The sequence below is a fragment of the Hippichthys cyanospilos genome, chromosome 15 (genome assembly GCF_059441005.1).
Source record: "Hippichthys cyanospilos isolate Australia breed blue-spotted pipefish chromosome 15, RoL_Hcya_1.0, whole genome shotgun sequence".
Lineage (NCBI taxonomy): Eukaryota > Metazoa > Chordata > Actinopteri > Syngnathiformes > Syngnathidae > Hippichthys > Hippichthys cyanospilos.
The window spans coordinates 7,186,056-7,203,498 of NC_142383.1; the positions used below are offsets into that span (position 1 = coordinate 7,186,056).

A 17,443-nucleotide genomic window follows, 5' to 3' on the forward strand; every position below is an offset into this window, starting at 1 on the left:
ATTTAACTGTTGACTCAGCTGAAGTCTCACAAGCTTGTGATGATGTGAAAGTACAAGTATGTATGTATACATATATACATTCTCATTTGACTTAAAAGATAACACTGGCTTTCAATAATTGTTAAATCATTAAAATAAAATTCTATGTATAACAATTATGTGTTCTTGTGTAGACAATGATGAGCCATTACTCAGTGGTTCTGGTGATGTTTCCAAAGAGTGTGCTGAGAAGATTCTGGAGACTTGGGGAGATTTGTTATCCAAGTGGTAAGGGTTTTGTTTACGATTACACTACCCAAGTGTTAGTGTTTACTATGAAACCAATGCTCACACAATTTCATTTATTAGAGAGAAATAAATATTTACCTTATTGGTGTACCTTTCTCATCCAATTACTGCTGTTCAAAAAAAAAAAAAAATCAAAGGCATGCGATTAGCTGCTTGTTTAATGCTTACATCCACACAGAAAACCTGGCAGTGGCACTGCTGGTAGAAAGCATGCATGCATGCTCCTGGGTGTTGGAGTAATACATGTAAAATTGTTGTACTAAGTCACATATGGCCTAAATGGTCGGTCATATTTTTGAACTGTATGGTGAACATGGTGAATACAGATGTTTGCTTACATAAACACTTGTAAAATGCCAGGATGTTGGTCTGCCATTAACCAGGCTTTCAGTTCAACTATTGTAATCAAAAAATGAAATCTGGTCGGCCATCCGTATTCCTGACAACTGTTCTTCCACGGTCTTTTCTAGGCATATGAATTTGTCAGTGCGTCCAAAGCAGCTTCCAGCTCTGGTGCGGAGTGGCGTTCCTGAGGCGCTCCGTGGAGAGGTATGGCAGCTCTTGTCTGGCTGCCATAACAATGACCACCAGGTTGAGGAGTACCGCACCCTTATCACCAAGGTAGGACTGAACAAGCGCTGGTCATGCTAAACTGTCAGTACATGATGCGTGTCCTTAAACTTGCTGATTTTTCAGAAGTCATGAATCTTGTTTTCAGTCTTAAGGCTGAATTTGAGTACAAAAAGGTGGATGGGGGTAGAGTGGCCAAAGATTTTGTTCACACAGAGTTATTTACTTAAAAATATGACCCAAATAAAGGGAAACATTAGGCTTCCAAATAATTATTGTTTTTAAAATAATTTACTAAGGTTGAATGTGAGTTGAAATGATGTAAATACTCATTGTTTTATCTTCTACTCATGAGTGATTCGACACACAACATTTTCCATGTCCTAAACTGCTAGGAACTGTGACTATCATTAGCATGCTAGCGATTAGGGTTTAAGATGAACAAACTCCATAAACTACCATTTAGTTCACATAATACCTTCTTTAAAGTCACTTGCATACGATGCTTCGCGTGTTTCATGTGGTACAAAAGTCGTATAAGACATTAGGCCACTAAGAGGTGAACCAATACAACAAATGGAGCTAGTCCTTGCATATGGGTGTTTTCTGTTTTAAGTGTGACAACAGTCAAAGCGCTGCTGAGCTATGACAGGTCTTTTTGCAATAAATTTAATATTTAATATTTATTCATATTTAATATTGTATTTTATTTTGTAACTCTTTTGAAAAATAGTTGAGCACTCTTTGCAGACTCAATAGAATTTTGTGGTGCTTTTGCATCAGTTACAAGGGACTCTAGGTTCTTGTACACGATTTCCTGGAACAAAAACTGCCTTTGGTCCACTGCTGTGTTGCATTTGCTCAGCAGCCCTAGGACCTTGGAACATTTATATAAATCAATATGTTGTCACAACAGAAGTAACTGCACTACATATTAGCAGAGAGGGGGAACAAAACTAGGCACATAAAAAATGAATTAATTGTATTTTACAATTTGAATAAATGCAGCGAGTAGTCCACCCCAGAAATGTTATTTACCACTGAACTGACCATTGAACAAAAAAAGGCCCCTTTGTCTCTTGAGAGTTGCAACCCCCTTACAGCGTTCCGAAAAATATCCCAGGACCTATTATTTTGGGAATGTCTCCCACAGTCCAAAAATGCAAACTTTGTCCAAAAGTTCCCAGTTCCGCTGTAAAGTTCCTGCGATGCAAAAGCCCTTAATTGGACATTTTTAAATTGTGATATGAGATGTACTGTATGCCCACCACCCCACTCCCATCACCCAAAAATAAAGCAAACAAAAAGTACTTTATAAACGACTGTGTCACAATTAAAAGTTTTTTTAACTTGCCTTTAGTTTTATTACAGTATATTGATAGTGTGCGATTTTAGTTATAATGTTTCATGTTGATCTTATGTAAGTACGTATGATAATCACGTTTCTTCATAAATTGTAAGTACACGTTCATTTTTTGTAAAAACTGGCCATGAGGGTTATGTGTATTAGAAGTGAATCAGCCCTGTTGTATTTAAGGCTGGGATTAAAAAAAAAAAAAAAAAAAAAAAAAGATCAAGTCTGATAAGTCGGCTTCAGGTCAAATAAAATGATGCCATCATAACCATGTCTGTGCCAGCATTTTCTACGCAAATCTTTCTTGTAGATAGATGCATGCTAGAAAAACAAAAACAAAAAAAATGGAAAATTCATATCTGTAGAAGATAATACACAATGAGTAATTATAACCACTCCAACTCAAGTTCAACTTTTGTAAATTATTTTAAAATAAAAACAAATGAAATATTATATTTTTGGGGTTCCGCTGGACATTTGATTACTTGATTATTCAATGGAGTAATCAAGTATGTTGATTTAAAATAGTCAATTTAAATTTAAAAAAATTAAATTTAAAAGAGTCAATACTGACAGCTCTAATTGTATTTGAGTGGACCACCCCATCCCCCAATCAGTTTTTGGCTGCAAGTCTGTAGACTGCTTATGTAAAGGCAACATCTCGGGGGCACAAGCCTGGTTCCCAGATGGTGAAAAGATGTCGGTCTCGCCTTTTCCTCGACTTTACCCTTTGCCCTCTTCTTATTGTCTACCATAGTCTTTTTTATTTTAGTCTTCTCTTTAGCGTTTCACAGTTTCTGTAAAATCAGTCTATGTAGTCATTTCTGTTAACTTAAATGGTATGACTGGAATGTTATCTTCCACTCACAATATCATAACAATGATGTGCAGTGCTACTGATTTGATAGGAACTGGACAGAAAGTTGATTTTTTTTTTTTTTTTTTTTTTTTTAAACATTCCAAGATTGGAAAACATGTGCAGCCTGTCCAACAGACACTTCTCGATTTATTTAGTCTACCCAGAACGAGTCTGGTCATGAGTGTCTGGAATAGTATATAAAATATGTTCAACAATAGTAAAAGCTTTAACTCATTCAATCCCAAAGCTGTACCTTAAGGCTTCTTTTTTAAAGTTCAGAAATTTAATCCCAGGTACTTACATGTTTGTATTTTTGACCTTTTTTTTTTTTTTTTTGAGTATTTGGCTGAAAGAATGTCCAAAATGGCTAATACTAAGAATCAAGTGCTAAAGTACTTGAATACCTGGAAATGAATGCCTGGACTCGTAAAAACATAAAGAATGCTGTATGTATTTGAGTTCGGATGACTTAAAAATGTAAACCCCTGAGGTTCATACAATTGAGAGTCAAATAAGTGTTTTAGTAAATTAACTGGCTACTAGTTCAGTGCGGACCATGCGCTTTGACCAAAATCAGTTGGCACTCCAACTCACCGTCAACCTGATGAGGGCAAGCAATAAAGAAATTACAGTAGATGGGGGAGTGGTGGCAACAAATGTCAGTTTTTGATTTTTTATTTATTTTTAGCCATTGTACCATACTTATTCCAAAAAAAGAAGCCACCTCAAAACGACTGAATCATTTATTACCTCATGTACTAATTATTTATTACTAGGCTCCATTTTTTTTTTTCAGTTTGTGCATTGTGCCAGCGTCTAATGAGTTTTGTGCTCTTTGCATAGTGTGTTGTCAGCCCATGTGTGTCTATCTCCCTTTATGCTCCATGCACATTATGTCCTAGCTAGCAGCGCCTTTGATCCCTTGACCTGGTCTCAGCGTGTCTGAACATGCTGTTCATAGCCATTTTTGATGAGGCCATTGAAAAAGTGGCCGCAATTAGAAATGTAACCTTTTCTTCCCCCAGTAGCACCCAGACACAAGGCTCCCTACTTCAGAGGACTGGAAGTACCAGATATTATATTTGAATGCTGACTAATTAACATTCCAACCACTAACCAAAAAAAGCAAAACCCATTAGGCTTTTGTAGACATGGCCCACATTTTTAATTATTACCATAAATTAAAGCAGACAGGAGCCACTGACTGACAGAGCTACTATGTGTGATTTTGGTAATACACTAGTCCAAAGTAGCCCAGTGGAAGCTGACTGTGATAAAGTTGGACAAAAAAAGAAAGGCTATATCTGTTTGATGTGTGACAATGCTAACATCGCGGTTGGCATGTTGTGATGCTCTTACATTGTACCATATACATCACTACATCAGTAAAAAAAAAAAAAAAAAACAGAAAACAACAACATTGGAGGAGAGTGTTCTATATACACTTTTTGGTGTATGGCCATGTTGAGTAAAAGGACACCAGGTGCTACAGTAAGTGGAGGCTGTGGTACTAAGCTAGCATTAGCATATGTCTTAATTTTTTGGCATTTCTATTCATTTCATTCTCAAATCTTCAGTTGTTGATGTCACTCATGGTATCAACTCTCTAAACAGGGCTTATCGGGTGTCAAGTTGTTATCATTTAGACTGCAGTCCACTGGAAACCAGGCAATAGTTCCATCTAACATTTGTCTTTCTCTTCGTGGATAGATTCATGTTTTTTTTTTCTGTTTTTTTTTTTTTTGTCTTTGGTATTGGACACTGTTTTTGAACTGTGACTTCAAGTCCAATGTTTGGATCAAATAGGGTCACTTAATGCACAACCAATGTGTTCCAATGCTTTAGTCCTCATACAGCATGACTGCTGCAAGTGCTGTCAGCAAGACAAAAAATTCATTGTGAAATTTAAGTCGACAATACCTAAGGCTAGTTTGAGTCTGCCTGTGTGTATTTTTTATTTTTTTTGCCATGTGTTAGCCACGGGAAAGCCTTTTCCACAATGTATCCAAGGTTTTGTGAAAACCCAAGTTAGATAAATGTTAAAAGAACCTGGGGCCTTTTGTAAAAGGCAAAAAGTAAATGTCAACCTAATGCATACATATCAAGAATTATTCAGGTAATAAAGTTCAAATGTATATTGTTGGTAAATTTCTTTGGTTTTTCGTTTAAAAGCAATGTTTGCCAAAGCAACAGCTTGAAAGCGTATTTTTTAAACTCTTTATTGTTTGCAGCACAGAAAAATAAAGTGCTGCTTTGAGATACTAATTTGTTCCGTGATCACGCTCATACTTCAGAACACTCGTATCGCTACTCATCTTTTCCTAATGTGGCAATAAAGCCTTCAAAACTACTTTGGCACACAAGATCTTGATTGAACTCGAGGCAGAATAGAGATACCCAAAAGAGCATGGAGGTCCTTGCTACCCTTCCCAACATCCCACTGTGAATCAAGATTTTGATGTGATCAAACAAAATTACAGAACATTATTTTGGTGTCATTGTTGGACATGACGCCAAAATTGGACTGGATCATTAAAGAGAAACAAATGTGGGGTACTTCATTAAATATAGCTATACTCTAAAAACAGTTGGGTCAAATGTAACCCAATTATGGGTCAAAAAAGGACAGACCTAATATTTGTATCTCTTTGACCCAACTCTGTGAAATCTTTTTTGGGGTATAATGGATGGAATGTTTATTATATTTATTGTTCATATCTATTTCAACAATTGGAGCAGCACTCTCAATTTCTATGCATACCAGCTATACAATGACAATACGAAAGGCATTCTATTCTATTTCTGGCTTGGTTTATACAAAAAACAACCAAATGACAGCAGCAGTTACATGGAAACTCCCAACTTGCTAAGGAGCTGTGTATGAGGCAGAGCACCTATGTCTGAAAAACCAAATGATCCATCCATCGTCTATAGCCACTTATCCTCACCAGGGATGAGGAAGACTTGCTGGTGCCTATCCCAGCTAGCTTGGGACATGAGGCAGGGGACACCCTGAACTGGTTGCCAGCCAATTGCAGGGCACACACAAGCATCCACACACCCAATCACACTTAAAGACAATTTAGTATGTCCAATACACCTGCCATGCATGTTTTTGGGGTGTAGTAGCCCACTCTCCAATTCTTAATTTTGTTGAAGTGTATTAAGAATATGTTTATTAAAAAACATGCATTTTTGTAAAATTATGACAAAGAGTTGAGGGGAGCTCCCAGGGTCCTCAGCATGTCTTAATTTCTCCCTGTAGTTTTATTATCTCTTATCAATATCAACATCTTCAAATTTTTCAACATTTCAAAACAACTGAAATGTAAACATTTCAAGTTAAACTACTTTTAAACCACAACAAATTCGTATTCATAGGGTCAGCAGAAACTTCTCTAAGTTTAACTGAAATTTTAAATCAATTGCTTCCTAAAGTTCCTAGCCCTTTAAAATCAGATTTTCCAAAAAAGGTTGATGTCAATATTCATCAAAATGCCCAACTGCCAACAAACGGACTATCCCAAGAGTATAAAGCGAAGGCCTATGATGTGCTCAGCTCAACAAGTCAGGATGACTCGCTGCCTCCTCTTTATGTCCGCTACCTATTCTTATTGTTGTTTTGTTGTCTCTGACTTCTTTCACACCTTCCCCTCTTCTTTGATGAGCTCTATTCCCTTGCTTCTCTGCTGCTATCCTTTATCCCATTCTTCCCCATCCAACCCTTTTCTCCTTACTGTCATTTATTTTTAGCTCCTCGTGCGATGGGCAGAGGGGGTGCGTGAATGCAAAGGAGTGTGTCTGGATTTGCTGGATGGGGTGGGGAGAGAAAGGTGCTGGCTGGCGTGTGTGCGTGTTTGGGTCTCGATCACGCGACAGCAAATTGCTCTGCACGAGACAAACTCTGCAGCCTTGAAAAAGTCATTAGAATGAGGATGTGGATCATCTAGCATTTGGCTATTAATATCCAATGAGGCTTCTAATTTTAGTGCAGGATCCTGTGTAATTAGATGTAATCATAACAGCCCCTAACCTCGAAAGTTATAGCGCAGGTTCATTAAGACTGATGGGGAAGCCTGTCACGGCTAAGTTGTTTAAGAAGATGCAATCAAATAGCTTTAAATGCTGCCCGGGCCACTTCTTTAGAGTTTATAATGAACAACTGTCTGCTAGGAGGGAGATTAAGATGTCAGGTTCGGTTGTGCCGACTCACTATCGCTGACGCTTTCAGTCTAGTCTTATGCAGCATCTGCAAATCTGTTAGACCTAAAGGAATTATGTCAGCATGCATAAAGTACACAGAAAGCATTTTACCGTTTAATACACACAACTTCCTGTCCAACTCGAACTTCCTTTTAGACTTTCTCATATTCTGGTGTTATTTGAGTTAACAAAATCAACAACTGTAGTAATTTGCTCTGGAGCTCTTATCATCTATCACATCATAGTATGCTAATCTCCTCATTTATGATATTTATAATACCATTACAGGTAGCCATGTTGATCCCACTTTTTTTCAGACCGATACTAGTATGAGTCTCAACTTTTGATAAGAGCTGGGCAAGCCATCGCCAATATGACGAGTCACCAAATTTGACATTTGCTCCTGTATTTTTGACATGTACCTTCTGAAACAAAGCTTAAAAAAATAAATGAATAAATAAATAAGTATACGAATGGAGCTAATGGGGGGTCAGTACATATGGTCCTCAGTTCGTTTATTTACATGGCTTACATATTAACACTAGCCAAAAGTGGCAGTGTATAAAATGAAAAGAAAAAAATGATTTTAGTTGGTGGCTTGGTGCCTAATGTCTGAAAAAAGCCAAACATATCGACTTTCACTCCAAAGTAAAAGCAAAAGTTTGAAAACATATCATTTTGGTTAATTATGACTATAATAAATCTGCTTACGTGGAGGAATACAGAAACTGGGTAACATTTCCTCTTGAGAGGCTGGAAGTCAAAGGAATTGGGCAATTTTAAATGAATCTTTGTTTCAAAATGATTTGTTTGATGTAATCATTGCAGCTGTACAGTTATGTGACACTCATCCTCGTAAATCACAAGACAGCCATCAATAACACGGCCCTACTGCTTGTTTTTTCGCCTCATTTTGTATTGCTACATTGCTATCACATTGTGGCTGCATTCACTACCTGCGAAGTAGTGTTAGGTCTACCTGATCGATGGACTGAGTGTAGAGTAATTTAGCAGGCAGCAGTGGGTTTTCTGAATATTCAATTCCTTGTGTCTGAACTTGATGAACTTGTACCTGAACTGTTTTGTCGTTTTTTTAACTGCCTCAACAACACAGAAATGTCACAACTGAAGAATAAGCTGTTGAGCTATTCGGGTGCTAATTAACACAATTTGCGGCTGTGAAATGTAATTATTTCTGCTGCATTTTCATGACCTACAAAATTCTTTTGCTCAGGTTATGCTCTTGCTGTGCATTTATTTCTGTATGTTTGGGAAACAAGGATTACCTCAGTGGTTTCATTTAGAAAACAATCATGATCATAGAAATTTGCATGAGTGGTGCAGGAAATACCACAGCATGAAAAATGCAATTTAGGTTCAAGTTCAGGGAATCTTCATCATTTCTCAAATGGATTATTAGTAGCTCAAATGCTATTTTTCTATGGTTTTAAGCACATGGAGCAAATACATTTTGGTTACAAATGCTAGTCTCTCATTGATATTTGTCATTGCTGCAACTTTATAACATTTAAGGTTACATGGGGATACAACTGTAAAAGGACCCATTTGACCCTCAAAGCCCTTTAATTGATTCTTGATAATGGCAGCTGTGGCTGCATGCAAGCTAAATGGGTGTCTAAGACAGTGTTCTCCAAACCCCCAATTAGGTGAGGCACATATTTTACTTAAGACAAATCTCAGTACATTTAAAAAAAAAAAAAAAAAAGAAATCTCCATCTGAAATAATCATCTACGTGTAATTTCAGTTTGGCTTGGTTGTAAATTAATGGCAAACATAGATAACGAAAGACATGGTTTTGTAGTATATACAGTATAGAATCATTTTAGATATGTGTTCCCTTGTTTTTTGAGGTGAATGGAGACCAGAAAATCCCTGTGATAGGTCAATTCCCACCAAGTAGGATTTGCCCTCTAAAGGACATTGTATGTTCATAAATAAAATGCATGAAATGCATTTAATAACATCTTTCAATGATAAATTCACTCACTTGTACACTCTCGCTCATGCAATGCCTGCACAGGTACAAAAACCCTACAGCATGGATCACCAACCTTTTTGAAACTGAGTGCTACTTCTTTGGTACTGTGTAATACAAATGCCTATGAGTTTGATAGACACTTGTAAAATGATTAATTTACTCATTTGTCATAATGTTAGTGTTTTTGTTTAATTGATGTTATATCCTTTTAGGTGAAGACATCTATTATGTTAATGATTTCTTACAATAATTCAGAAAAACTGTTGTAAATATTAAAATCAAGTGTAATATGTAATGTAAATGTAAATCACAATGTTCTATCACTTGTAAGGTATTTGCAGAACAAACCTACGGGCTACTCATCTGATCCTTGGGGGCTTCGTGGTGCCCGTGGGCACTGCAGTGGTGACCCCTGCTCTGCATGACTAGTTTTCAGCTTGAGGCTGGTATGGTCGTTGCTGATGGACGAGGAATGTCAGGATGGGGAGTTTTTTTTTACCGCTGCCTGTTCATTTAGGCCCTAGTGCCTTAATATAATGCTATACCACCATCCACGCGGTTCCTGAATTTGACGGCTCTGACCATGTTATTGGCAATCTCTTGAGCCCGAGGTAGCAGGCTCGCAGCCGCACTAGCACCACAGCATTATCCACAGCCAAGTGGTCGACTTGGTTGGGCATGAGGTCTTCATTGTCTAGCATGGCTTTAGACAGTTTTTTCCAACTCGATTTCAGCATATATTGTTTCATCTCATTCAGAGCATTTAGAATATTGCGGAGTTGAGGCTCTCCATCATCGAGCGGATGTAGAGTGCTTTGTTTTCAGCTGGATGAGAGATATGGTGTTGGGTCAAAAATTAGACTCTTACTCCATCGTGTCGGTTGGTTGCATGTTCTCTGGTGCTGTCTTTTCAGAGGATTGTCCTATTACGATATGTCACAATGCACTATAAAAGAAATCAAAGCTGTTTTGAGAATTTTCGCTTTGTCGTTAATGTAATGCAAAGGTGATTCATTCACTCCGTAAAGATGTACCACAGACACATAGTTTACTCCTTTTTTTTTAACCTGTTGAATAATTTAAATTTTGATTCACAGTCATTATCATCCTCTTTCTTTAAGTTTCACTAGATGAATTAGAAGATGTGGGACGTTTTGGACCCATTTCTATGGCGTCATAGTCAAACAAATCTCAAATGAGAGACCATGAGGAGAAAGTGTTCAGCTGTGTGAGAAGAACAATGCGGGCTTCTTCGCTAAGAATAAAAAACAAAACAAAAAAAAACACACACGGCAGGCTTGTCAGATGCATACAGATACGTTTCTACCAAACCACTTGCTGGATTAGTGGAGCCAGTGTTAAGTGAAACTGGATATTTTCCCATTGTATATAAAGTGGTTTGCTTTGTGATTGAAAATCGCTTGTCAACCACTGGGTTGTTTGTTAAATCAGCGATTTTGTCATTGTGGCATCACTTTAACATTTGAGGAAAACATGGCTAAGTGACAAAAACTAACACACGCTGAAGTTATCTTACCATGTTTACCATGTCGTAGATCTGGACAATGCAAAATTGTACACCATAGTTTCCACTTTGCTACAGCGGTGTATCTCCTTGTTGCCCTTAGTCTCCTGACTGTGGTCAATGGCCACATGATTGAAAATAAGTAACTGTAACCGCTTGTTCATCTGTACTGTTGTTTGTCAGTGTCTCGTGTCTAGTGCGTTCGATGTGGAATCGTTTTTGCATTTTTTTTTTTTTTGTAGTACCATTTTGAATTAGAAATTTCACTGTGAAGTGAATACTGCTCAATTTAGCTGAGAATGGCTCTATGCTGGTGCTATGCAATGAAAAAGTGAACACGTGTGAGTTTCATTTACATCATGTCTTTGTTCATTGTAGTATATTTGCATTCTCATCATGGTATTTTTTCAACTTTAATCGATATATGACAAATCAAACCTGTTCTTTTTGTCAAAAAAGGTTATAGTCTACAGGTCTTGAGGAATCAGACCATCCTTGTTTGTTTTTTTTTGTTTTTTTTTTTAATAAAGCCTGGTGCAACGAAATATACATTACTTTGGACAAATATAATTGCACAGATGAAAGTGTTTAACACATTCACTGCCAGGCATTTTAGAGAATTTTGACATTTTCAATATTCACACTATATCTATCGTGTTCAATGACCATATATACATTGAATTTATCAAATGAAAGCGTAGACTCCACTATTATTGGACGGCTTGGCTCAAAGATAAAGAGATCGTACCCCAGCCCAGAGGCAGGAGGTTTGATCCCCCACCATTGTTACCATGTCAAAGTGTCCTTGAGCAAGACACGGAATGCTCAGTTGCTCCTAATACTGCCTCATCAGTCAGTGAACGAAGTCAGTGTAAAAACACTTTTATAGAACAGTGCTATCTATATAAGTGAACCTTTACGGTTACTATTTATAATAATCACCACAATGCTTTCTGTAAATTTTACTAAAGAATCCAGTCATTGCTTGAAAAGAACTTAGCGAATTTAAAAATAATTATTTTGCAGTTCAAGGATAATACCACTGTTAAACCCAATTTTTTTTTGTCAGTGTTTAATTATCTCAGTACTAATTTGCCTGCACATGGGAGCAAAGTGGCAGAAGAAAAATGGTGTGCGTGTGTGTGGTGGTGGTGGGGGGGTGGGTGGGTGACAGAGCCAGCCGCAGGTCTTTACTCTTCATGATTGGTCTAGCCACATTGAAGGGAGGGACTTCTGCCACTGTTTCTTCAGCAAGAGAGAGAGAAAGAGAGAAACGTTGGGAGGGAGACCGGGAGTAAGTAAGAGAAAGAGACTGCTAGGAAAGGAGGATAAATCATCACCAAGAGGAGGAGGAGGAGGCAGTGGGCTCTTCCAGCATCGGTATGCCTGCTTACCATTTCCACTTCAGACATTGTTCCTGATACTCACAGAAATTACAGCTAAAGTGCGGAGGTGTGTTTGTTTGCCTGTGCGTTCAGGCATTTTCAACATCAGTCTTCTCATACACTGCTTTCCTTCCAGCAGTTGGCTGTGATACTTTTGCAAAGGACTAGACGGAAACTTGGTGGGAAAGAGCCGGCACGCACACAAGTGTGTAAGGTAAAGGGAAAAAGAAGGAGAATCAAGAAACGAAGGACTAAGTATTGTTGATACCTGTTTTTTTTTAGCATGTCACGCAAGCAATTTATTTTTACTGGAATCTATGTTTTGGATTATGTGGATTACACGGACATAAGAGGAATATGTTGAAGCCATCTCTGGGTTCACGAGCACCAAAAGCTTTTCAAGAATAAACCTTACTGGATTTTTTTTTTGTTTTCCCCCAACAAAGACTTGTTTAAGCCGTATGCTCGGCAAAAGTGAAAACCAGTAGGTGCATTTTGTGATCACTTGTCTGCTACACAGTGGAATCAGAGGACTTCATCACCATTTGAAATGAAGTGGGAGATAACCTACAAATTTGAAACATGGACCATTTGGTTTGGATTGAAACTGTGCACTTAGTTTCACAGCCAGGAAACTACCTGCAAAAATAGTCCTTGGGTTCACCTTACCTTTGAAGGGCCCCGCGAGACGTCCTCCTGCCTGAGATGATGAATTCTTCCCCGGATCCACTGAATCAGAGCTTTGCTGACCTATCAAACTTCTCTGCTCCATTTTGCCTGCTTGAGATCAGCTATTCCAAAATCATCACCACCTGCCTGCTTGAAGTCTCCATAATCCTTCTCCTCACTGTCCTGATTATTTCAGGCAACCTGGTGGTGATTTTTGTTTTTCACTGTGCCCCTTTGCTGAGCCAGCACACTACCAGCGCTTTCATCCAAACGATGGCGTATGCTGATTTGCTAGTTGGTGTGAGCTGCCTCTTCCCCTCCTTGTCCTTACTTCATCATCTCCAAGGACTCGACCCCAAACTCACATGCCAGGTGTTTGGATACATGGTGTCCGTGTTGAAGTCGGTCTCAATGGCTTCGTTAGCATGCGTGAGTGTGGATCGCTACATCGCCATCACACAACCCCTGACCTACGCAGCCCTGGTAACACCATGTCGAGTCCGCTGCTGCATCATCTTAATATGGTTGTACTCCGCACTGGTGTTTCTGCCATCCTTCCTTGGGTGGGGAAAGCCTGGTTACCATGGCGATGTGGTGGAGTGGTGTGCTGTCAAATGGAAAACCCAGCCAGCCTTCACAACCTTCATTGTCGTGCTTCTTTATGCCCCCGCTGCCCTCACCGTCTGCTTCACTTATGCCAACATCTTCAAGATCTGTCGACAGCACACGCGGGAGATCAGCGAACGTCATGCACGTTACCGGCCCCAACCGCACCAAGACCCAGGTTTGACATCCGGGTCGTTGGTCAAGGACAACGATGAGCTGGACCAAAGACACTCGCCCGTTTTACTCAAACCACAGAAACAGTCACAGTATCAGCACCCATCCTCAACATACCCAGACAAACGGTATGCCATGGTCCTGTTCCGCATCACGAGCGTTTTCTACATCCTCTGGCTGCCCTACATTCTTTACTTTCTTTTGGAGAGCGGTGGAATCTACCATCACCCTGCAGCATCTTTCCTCACCACTTGGCTGGCCATCAGCAACAGCTTCTGTAACTGTCTCATCTACAGCCTCTCCAACTCCGCCTTCAGGAAGGGCCTCAAGCGTCTCTGCTCGTACTGTTTACAGCGCAGTGGCAGCGGCTTCGGTGTAAGGAAAGCCAAAAAGGCATTCATTGGTTCCGTTGAACAAGGATGCGCTGGGACGGGGTATGGATCTGGCCATAGAGACACAGGAATTGGAACAACATGTCATGTGTAGCGCCCACTTTAGTAACAGCCATCTGCCAAAACTGGAATCGAAACTGCTCAGAAGAGCATCTTCTGCAAGCTGAAATGTTTCCACAAAGAGATTGAAGGAGGCATCATTGTGCCATTGCTGTTTCCATCTTATTTTGAGGTAACACAGATGTCCTCTCTGCTCGCGCCACAGCTGGCAGTGGGAGGAGTCTGGAATGAAGCACTGAAAGATAAACTGTCCTCAAGATCCCTACAAGGTGTCATTCATTCCTGGGAGGGATAGTGGTGAAAGAGGCATTGGATTTTAGAGGATATATGTATGTATGAATGAAATATTCTGTCAAGTGTTTGGAAATGTATTGGTTTTGTAAACTCAACACAATAGAAGGATGCAACAGGATGCAAGCGATGCAACACATTAAATAGTGGTGAGCTGAACTTTTAATATGAAGTATTCTGAGGAGTTCTTGTCTCTAACTGCACTTAAGCAGAACACGCGGATGTACTGTTATCTGTACATTGCATTTGTCAAAATTAGGGCTGCTTTAAAAAACTGATTGTCGGTCATTTTGTTAATTACTCAATGAATATGATTTTTAAAACGTTTAAATTTCCTTCTATTTATTGCAGCACATTTTTCTAATTGACATTTCAGAAAACATTTTTTAATATTTTGTTTTCTGGTTTTGTCTAGAGTAGGCAAAAATGTTTTCCAAACTAAAAGCAAATATTTGCAAATGTCTTATTTTGAGGCAACACAATGATAGTCAGCTTGCTTTCATACAAGACGAAAAAAATCAGAGAATGTTTACCTTCTTGTTGTTACATATGAGCATTTGGACAATTTCGGGTCGCAGAACGATGTATTGATAATCAAAATTAATGATCAATGAGTTCGGTAATCAATTACTTGTAGGTGAATCGAACAATCATTGCATTTGTTCAACAAATGATATGTCTGATTGTGTTTCATCAGTTAAAAACAAAAACAATCGAAAACAGGTCTTCTATTCGTTGGGACATGGTAGTCAATCTTGATCATTTCAATGAGTTTATAATAAATGATTATAAGGGGCTTTGACTGTTATTCAAACAGCTGTTTTTAAAAAATTCCTGTCTCTTTGTTGTTGCATGTAATGCAGTTGTCACCCCGATTTTCTCTGCTGTCTGTCATAGCATAGCCATTGTGGAACTAAATGTGTAAACTGTCAAGCAAAAGCAAGAGAACTATGTTTTCACACTAACTGTACGCTGTTAACTGGTACATCATTTAATAATCTGGTACATCTGTTGCCTGAGGACATTGGTCTGATGACACGCTGTGTGTTTTGTGGTAGCTGAAACTTCAAATCCCTATTATGATGAACTGCCTTTTTCCATGAACCACAGTAGTAGTTAGATGCAGTATTGTGATCACTGTAATGCACCTGTGCATTTGCAAGAAAACCGCTTGACCATCACAGGAAAAGACACAAAAACAAAACAGAGAGGCCATTCTCTACAGCTTACAAAGTTCTTCTGAAAGGAGATTGACCCCTGAGACTTGCATGTGTCTGCGTGCATGCTTGTATTGTATGTTTCCATCATCTCTTCATCTGTACTTTTTGGAGCTTGCTGAAACCTCACATTCAGCAAGGTGAATAGATACTTTGTATGAGTACAAAGCATAGAAAGATATAACACAGCTTTATGTACAATACCTTGTGTTGAATACCAAAGAAAGCTTGAGGTTTTTTTTTCCTTATTAATTTTTCAAATTGGTATCCAGAATGGGTACTTGGTAATATGTGAGTTCTGCACTTTTGGTGTAGACTACACCAAAAGGACAAGACTGTGAAGAGCAGCCTGAAGTAATTCATTGTTGCCTTGAACTAAAAATTAAAGTGGGGAATGCGTTACCCTTACATGTAGAGGTAGGTCTTCATGATGTAAACATGTGACTGTTAGACCAATTTGACAGGGGCCGTCAATTTTACGTGTGTGTTTAAAAGTCATTTTCTAAATGACTTTTTGGACTTATAACACTAGACTTGTCATACTTGTTTTCATTTCATTGATTTTTCTCGCATACCTGCTCAAGGGTCAGTGACTCAGTTCAGGTAGAACGTGACCAATGGCTGAAGAAGACTGTTAATTAAAGTAAGGGTGCTAACGTGGTTATCACCTTCCATTTCTCCACTTACTCCCACTCGAGGATATTTTCAGTGTTTTGTGGGTGTATAGTTTTGTAATTATGATGCACAATCATGATACATTCACGGTTTGTCTTACAAAATGCTGTTGTTTGTGAGCAGTGCCAAATATAATCGTTGTGGTGTCGCCTTATTGTCAGTGTAAAGAAATGGCATATTGAATGTGTGTCTATTCCATTGTGAAGACATAATTGAGGCAGAACATAACTGCAAATGTATTTATTATGAAAGTGCGTTTTTCCCTTTGCAGATTTTATCGAGGCGATTCTACTGTTACGTGTTTTAAGCTTGAAGAGAAAAGATTGCTGGATTGTAATCTACTGAAGTGATCAGATTTTTTTTTCATTAGATAATTCAAGTTCAGATGACTGGCGTTGCTGCTGCCAACAAATTTATGTGCACTACTTTCTGGATTGTTTGTTGGTCAATGAGCAAACAGTCATTGTTTTGTTAATATATTGTCAGTCTGGACATACAGCATGACTCCTTGTAAATACAAATATTTTGTGAGACAGTATCATTAAATTATTAGATGTTATGGCAAAACTCACTAAAATCTAAGTACTAAAAGTACTTAACACAATGACAGTGCTTTAACGCACATGTAGAGCCGGAGATAGACATTTCCTTATCTGTCTTCCAATCTGTATTAGGTTTTCTTTGTGCTTATTTTAGGATCTAAATAGGACACACCAGTACCAAGCTAATTGTACACTCATGACCCAGCTTTTGAGAGCAGCTGACTTTTTAGTTTGAAAACGTACTGAAATATTGTCCAGCCTTTCCAATGCAAGTCATTGTCATGTCCAGGAAGAGTTGTGTAAATTGAATTAATAGACTGAGAATGTTGAAATATAATGAATCAAATTTGTTTATTTTTGCTGTCACTTTGAAATGAGACCCTGTGACGAATACCAGAAGACTTTATGGAGAATCTCTGCAGGCGGCAAAGCTATATGTACTGTATATTGTATTGTAACTTTGTACATGTTGTGCATCTGTACTGAGAAAATAAATGTAATTTTATCTCTGTGTACTATCTGTATCTTTGTGCATCTTTTCTAAAATCACATGTTCAGAAAATACATGCCGTGCATTGCACCATATATTTTTTTTCCAACTAACAAATATGGTCTATGGAATTCAAGCGAAGC

The 17,443-nt window shown here is 38.5% G+C and overlaps 2 protein-coding genes across 7 annotated transcripts in view; both read left to right on the top strand.

Moving 5' to 3' along the window:
• The window catches only part of rabgap1 (RAB GTPase activating protein 1), an 80,161-nt gene that overhangs the window by 27,739 nt on the left and 34,979 nt on the right, over positions 1-17,443 (top strand). For all 5 annotated transcript variants that reach the window (XM_088434721.1, XM_088434722.1, XM_088434723.1 and 2 more), the window contains 2 exons: positions 174-267; positions 759-909. In XM_088434721.1, coding sequence (XP_088290847.1) covers positions 174-267; positions 759-909 — 245 coding nt within the window. The remainder of the gene's footprint in view (positions 1-173; positions 268-758; positions 910-17,443) is intronic.
• On the top strand, positions 12,088-17,310 carry LOC148411566 (putative G protein-coupled receptor 21). Of its 2 annotated transcripts, none has more exons than XM_088434171.1 (2): positions 12,088-12,179; positions 12,324-17,310. In XM_088434171.1, the coding sequence occupies exon 2, from the start codon at positions 12,890-12,892 to the stop codon at positions 14,117-14,119; it is 1,230 nt and encodes a 409-aa protein (XP_088290297.1). In that variant the 5' UTR covers positions 12,088-12,179; positions 12,324-12,889; the 3' UTR covers positions 14,120-17,310. The 2 variants fall into 2 exon arrangements, with proteins under 2 accessions (XP_088290297.1, XP_088290296.1); XM_088434170.1 differs by having other exon boundaries at positions 12,148-12,179; positions 12,321-17,310.

Bases quoted from the DNA above. Each gene is read 5' to 3' on its own strand.
- LOC148411566 (XM_088434171.1), top strand. From the start codon at position 12,890: ATGATGAATTCTTCCCCGGATCCACTGAATCAGAGCTTTGCTGACCTA.